General features: G+C 36.8%; 1 protein-coding gene across 1 annotated transcript in view; it reads left to right on the top strand.

Moving 5' to 3' along the window:
- LOC107703288 (diacylglycerol kinase zeta-like) overlaps positions 1-6,652 on the top strand; it is a 96,170-nt gene that overhangs the window by 66,349 nt on the left and 23,169 nt on the right. The window contains 2 exon segments of the mRNA XM_016505863.1: positions 1,767-1,807; positions 1,918-2,114. Of these exon segments, the coding sequence (XP_016361349.1) occupies positions 1,767-1,807; positions 1,918-2,114 (238 nt within the window).

A 6,652-nucleotide genomic window follows, 5' to 3' on the forward strand; every position in this document is an offset into this window, starting at 1 on the left:
CAGATCAGCAGGAACTCTGAAAATTTAAGGCATCACATGCATTTAAAAAAAATAATAATAATTTTCTTTTTTTCAGTTAAAATAGACTACCATTGAAATGTTTGGGTTCAGTAAAAAAAATTTTATTAATTGTTTGTTATTAGGAAGTTAATACTTTTATTCAGCAAGGATGCATTAAATTGTGCATTGTGATGACATTTATAATATTTTTTAAATAAATGCTGTTCTTTTGAAGTAATGAAAGAATCCGGAAAAAAATGTATCACTGCTGAATGGCTGCTGAAAATTCAGCTTTGCCATCATAGTAATACATTTTTAAATAAATTCAATACATTTTTAATATAAATTCTAATAGGGAACATTTTTTTGTTATAACATTATAATAGTTCAAAATATGACCTTTTTTACTGTATTTTTGATCAAATAAATGCAACCTTGGTGAGCATAAGAGACTTCTTTCAGAAACAATAAGTCATACTGACCTCAAACTTTTGAACGGTAGTGTATTTATTTAAACAGTGCTCTGTTTGATTTACACTCTATCCTACAAGCTCATTATTGCCATTATGCATACTTTTATGTGAACAGCTTTCCAGTTCTTGTAGTAATCTCCTTTTTGATCAGTGTGAAGATGTGGATTAACGTCAGCTCAATGAAAAGTGGAGAATTGGACTACATAAGTCTTGATGAAAAGGATGCAATGATGTGTTCACAACCTAGTAGTATCAATGCACAATTATATAGTGCCATATAATGGCAACTAATTTAAATACATTGATAAGAGGGAAAAGTAATTTGTTCTTCAAGGAGTCAAGGCTTTTAGATGACATTTTTCATTTGTAAACGTTCCCTAATGCACTGAACTTTCAAGGAGCAAAGAGATAATTATGCACATTATGTATTCTTTGAGAACTGATTAATAAAAATAAATGGCTATTCGCATACAGGCAGTGGCGGCTCGTCGGGGGAGGCAGGGGAGGCACAGCTTCCCCATAATTTTGAGGTGAAAATGGGAGGAGGACGATTTAATGTTAATAAAATTCACAATTCATTTCAGTTCATGTCTCAGAATGTGTATTTTTTGTTTGTAATTTCACAGTTGTAATGATGGATGTTTGCTTCAAGTGATAGACCAGGTAAGTGAAATTATATTATCTTGCTGTATGTATGTCGTTTTCTTTACGTTTTCTGACTAAAAGCAACCAAAAAGCCATTTTAAAGTGGTTAAGCAAATAATAATAATAATAATCGGCAGGGATCCCAGACCAATACAATTAGTGTGCCTCCTCTATTTTAAAACCCACGAGCCGCCACTGCATACAGGTGACGCTTTTGTTGAGAGGTGCATTGAAGCATTGACGTTGAAAGGGCCATCAGACTTCCTTTGACAGCATCTCGAGATATGGAGAGTCAGTCATCATTATACACAAATCCTCTGTGACAGCTGAGTCACATTCACATAGATCCTAAACTGCTACACATCAAACCAGTGAAATAGTAGATCACAATCCCCTGTTCGATTCTTGCATCTTTCCACCTTTCATTCCAGTCACATCAACCCAGCTTCCTTACCCAGTAGTCTCAATCAAGTGTTTGAGTTGAAAAAAATAACCCAGGGTTTTATAAAGTGAAGATGTTGAAACAATACTGTTGTGTAATTGGAGAGAGAGATGTTCTGTCATCTCTTCTGCTTGAACTTGCTCTTGAATGTCTGGTAGCTAATCAGAGGCCTGATTTGTGTTGTTTTGTATGTTTTGTGTTTGCAGCTACAACAGCGGATCGATTCTACAGGATTGATCGAGCTCAAGTGAGTCCTCCGTACAATACCTCTTAGAGTAATTCAAACTACAATTGAGCAATTTTGAGTTTCCACAAATATACCATTCACATTTGTCTGGTGTCTGTGTCATCCCTCAGGAGCATCTTAACTACGTGACTGAAATTTCTCAGGATGAGCTGTTCGTTTTGGACCCAGAGCTGGTTGTCACAGAGACGGTCAGCACATCGCCAGGCATGCCAGACCTGGTGGACTCCTCTAGTGATGCCCCTTCTGATCCACGTAAATTTGCCTTCCCATCATCCTCTTCTTCTCCACCAAACTCACCCGGACCCAGGTGAGATATTGTAAACATACACGGACAAACATAAAGGGAACCGTTTAAATGTATCCAGTGCCACTGTGCCAGCTAATCTTTGCCTTTCTTGTCAGTTTAATGATGTTTTGATGAATGAGTTACTTTATACAAACTTTCGTACAGGAGACATTTTCATTATCAGCGGCAGCTAATAACTCAGATGGCTGTTAGCTGACAGCAGCTTCTGCTCTGTAATATCAGCCAACAGGGAGCAGTAGAGCATCGAGCCGGCTGGTGGCAGTGTGGTTCTCTGCTTTGTACAAATGCTATATTAACAACACTAATTCTAATGTACTGATAACTATGTTTAACATCCACCTAGGGTGCCTTATAGTTGTTGCTTTTGAGATGGTTTTTATATGGTTTTATAATTTACACTTGTGTGTAGACAGGTTCATACACGAATGCCTATAAATGTTTGTTTGTGCAAATGAGAAAGTGATTGTGAATAGCAGGATAATTGTGTGGTTCAGAGTGAATAAAACAGAGCATTTCCTGCAGCACAGAGCTTGATCCAATCCTCTATTTATAGCAGCCTGAAAAAGTCATACAGCACCGCAGCCCCTGATAATCTCCTGTGTGTGTGTGTGTGTGTGTGTGTGTGTGTGTGTGTTCGGAGGGGTAATAGAGCTCAAGACAGAGAATACAGCAGTGTTAATTTCGTTGACGAATCATTTTCGTCATAATTTTCATCGACAACATTTTTTTCACCGACGATAACGAACTAAAACTCATTTTGAATGACAGAAACTATGATGTAAATCTATTGCCATTTTCATCAACGAATAAAAACGAGAAGAAATGTTAGGGAGGGACGATTTGGGAAGAGATTAATTCAGAACGAAACTGCTGCGTGGTTCGGAGGTTAGATGCGTACATATGAACCGGCGGGACATAAGCTAACATACACTTGCTGCAAGTCGCATAAAACGTTAAAAAATGTCAATATGTGGTAGTTAGAGAAGAGCAGACGTATGGATGAATCTGACGACGCAAGAGAGAACTCAATTCGGTCCGGTTTTCAGAGTGCAGACACTGAAGCGTACACACACAGAAAGCGCGTCTCACAGCGCTCTCTCAGCGAGTACTCTTTCGCGTCGCATGAATGGAGAATTACACACAAAATGATGTCGAATTGTCCGTTTTGACGAGTATTCACGTAAAAGTGACGAGTATTCACAGTTGATTAGCCTACGTCTTAAGTGAACGTAAACAGCAGGGAGAACATGTATCAGTACATTGCATCCATTGCACCTGTGCATTCGGTTTTAAAGGGATAGCATCTAGAATTTAGTTGCTATTGTCCGAGTCATTGATGTTAATCAAGCAACAAATGAAAGACTGAAAATCACGCACTGCTCTTGACTGAAAAACTTTAGTAGCCCTAAAGATTAATCTAAATTTATTTATAGAAATAAATATGTCTGCTTGAAAGAATGAAGAATGTGGTAAACAAGTTGCTATAAAGAATGCATAATTAGCCTATATAACCATTGGTATTTCATTAAAAAGAAGACCATGTTCTTGTTCTTTATGAGAAGTGGTTTTATTTAATTTTAACATAAAGTCATGTTGTGTGTCACAGCAGTTAAATCGGTGTCTATCATGATAAAACCTTAATATCAAACCTATATGAGTTTGGAAATTTTAGAGAAATGCTTAATAAATGCACTGTAATTAAACCCATTAGATTTTAGCCGACTAAAATCTTATGATATTTAGTCGACTATTTAGTCGACTAAAACCATTTTTTCTGTATTTCTGTCTTTGTGAATGTTTAAGATTTAATTATTAATTTTTGGATGAAATCGGTTGAAATTATGTCAAAATATTTAGCTTAAACTTCATCATCACACATCCTTTCTATTCGGTAAATGTAAAAGTTCTGTCAGGAGTGTGCATTTGTTTATTTTCTATTATTATATTATTTAACCTTAGATGAATGCTCTGATGAAAAGAGCAGCATGAATTTCTATTGCTGGTGCAGGCTGGTTAATGCCAGTTAGTGCTGATTTTGTGCTGGTAAAGGTTGTCAGCCAGCATGGTCATTCTGGTGAAGCTGATTGACCATGGAAATCTTACTGGTTCAGCTAGTGAAGAAGCCTTGTGAGCACACCTGCATGCTGGGGTCCAGCATCCAAAACACCACATACGCTACTGTTCAAAACTGTGGGGTCAGTAAGGTTATTATTTTTTGAAAGAAATGAATACTTTTAAATTAATTCTTTCAAATTCAAAAAAAAAAAAAAATCAGTTTCCACAAAAATATTAAACTCTTTTCTGCACTGATAATAATAAGAAATGTGAAAATTCATCTTTGACAGAATAGGAATAAATTACATTTTAAAATATATTAAAACAACCATTCATATATTTAGCTCATATTGGTCAGGAAGAGGCTAACAGGGAATTGATTGATCAGAATGATTGAATAGTTAGCTGTGTGATGTTTGTGTCATTATCATTGTCCTCCCAGCTGTTTGAAGCGGTGTAATGTGTCTGGTTGAAACACAGACAAGCCACTGCACTGGGCATAGCTCTTCTGATTATGTCATGATTGTATAACCCACCGGATAGGAGCTTTTGTTTATGCCTCCCAATGGAAAACATTGAGCGAACCCTCAGAGCACTTTCAGTCCTGATGCTGCTGCTGTCATGTGTGCTGTGATAGTGAGATAACAGTCAGCCTTTTGTCTTTAGGGGCTGTGGATACTTGAGATGTGCTGAAATATCCTTTATCTTTCTGTATTTGAACTTCAGAATGTCTTTCTCTCACGTCACACTCTATAGTTTCACTGTAAATGTGTCATTTGTCAAATTATATGATTGATTCAAATACTACCTTTAATGATTCAAATACTACCTTTTCTCTCACCCTTTTTCTTGGGTTCACTCTAAGCCACTTGTGTTTTCCACATCAAAGCTGAAGTTTTCTTTAATTAGTCTTGTTTACTTCGATAATTGTGTGGTGTTTATTGAACTCTGTGTTAGAAACACCACAAGCATACAAAGCTACAAAATGTCAGCATTCTGTTTGGTTTCTGGTTCTGTAATGATTTTTTTATATACATGTCTGGGTTCTCTTGGTTTTCTTGTAAAATGTGTAAAAACAGCAACATAAAAGATTTCAGATATCATTATGTCCATTTTTGTTGAAATAGGCTTGGATATTTTCTTCCTTGTCAATACTTAAATACAGTTTCTGCAGTCCTAATGACATGTTTGCGAAACAGCAAGAGTCTTTCAGAGTTTCAGAGAACTTTGGCTCGCCGTCTTGTAATTGACATCTCTCCTGTTTCTTCAGCTCATCCTTTTCCCTTCCATTTTTGTCTGTTTTCAATTTAGTTATTTTGCATTTCATCTTTTTCATTTATGTATTTAATCAGTGTCACTTTTTGTTTTGGATGGAATTTTTTGGCAACTTTTTTTGCTCCTGATTTGTTGTTAGTCGCACAGACTCAATCAGTCACACAGGCTTACGGCTGCTGATGCGTTTGGCAGGCATTATTACATCCTTTAACTCCCTTGGGCATGAAATAACGATCTCTCGCCGAGGCAACATTGAACATGCTTTTGTTCAATTCAGAATCACACCGAATCACTCATGAAAGGAATATTAAATTAACAAAAAGATGTAATTAGCCTTTGTGGTGTTCTCTTTATGGTGTTAAGTGCTGAGTTTGCCAGATTGAGCTGTGGGTGAACAAAGTGACAGGAAGCATTGTTTTTTTTGTCTCTAGAAATGTTGGCTCGCTCTCCCTATTTTACTCTCTCCTGTCTTCGTAAAGTTTTTCCGCTGGTTATGCTTTTCCACTAAATGAGATCATACTGCTATCAAAGGATAGTGTCTCTTATCTTTCTCTATCTCCACCTTCATCTGTTCCTTTCCCTTTCTCTCACATAATAAACTAGTGGTCGACCGATATTGGTATTTTGACTGCCGATATCTTAAAGAGCAGGGTGACCGATGGCAGATATAAAGAGTTTAAAGTTTGTCGATCGCGCGTCTCCAGTGAAGCTGAACTCTCCTTCTGTCCGACCGACTGTCACTTACTCGTGATCATATCATATGCAGTATAGAAATGCACACTTCACAAGGTCTCACAGCTGTTGCTGAATGCTGTCGGTAAACGAGTATGTATTATAATGTTTGCCTTTCTATTACTAATACTATAAAAGCAATCGCTTTTTTAGTACTTTTTGTATACTTTTCAATTCCTTTACTTTAACAGTTCTATCTGATTATTAGAACTGTTAAAGGGGTCATATGATGCGATTACAATTTTTCCTTTCTCTTTGGAGTGTTACAAGCTCTTGGTGCATAAAGAAGATCTGTAAAGTTGCAAAGACTAAAGTCTCAAATCCAAAGAGATACTCTTTATAAAAGTTGAGTAAACCGCGCCTACCTAAAACGGCTCGTTCTAACACGCCCCCACATATCTACGTCACGATGGGGGAAGATTTGTCACGCAAAGAAAGAAGGCGTAACTTTTATTCTCACTGTACTATTGTTGCTG

The sequence above is a fragment of the Sinocyclocheilus anshuiensis genome, unplaced genomic scaffold (assembly GCF_001515605.1).
Source record: "Sinocyclocheilus anshuiensis isolate Anshui unplaced genomic scaffold, SAMN03320099.WGS_v1.1 scaffold947, whole genome shotgun sequence".
NCBI lineage: Eukaryota > Metazoa > Chordata > Actinopteri > Cypriniformes > Cyprinidae > Sinocyclocheilus > Sinocyclocheilus anshuiensis.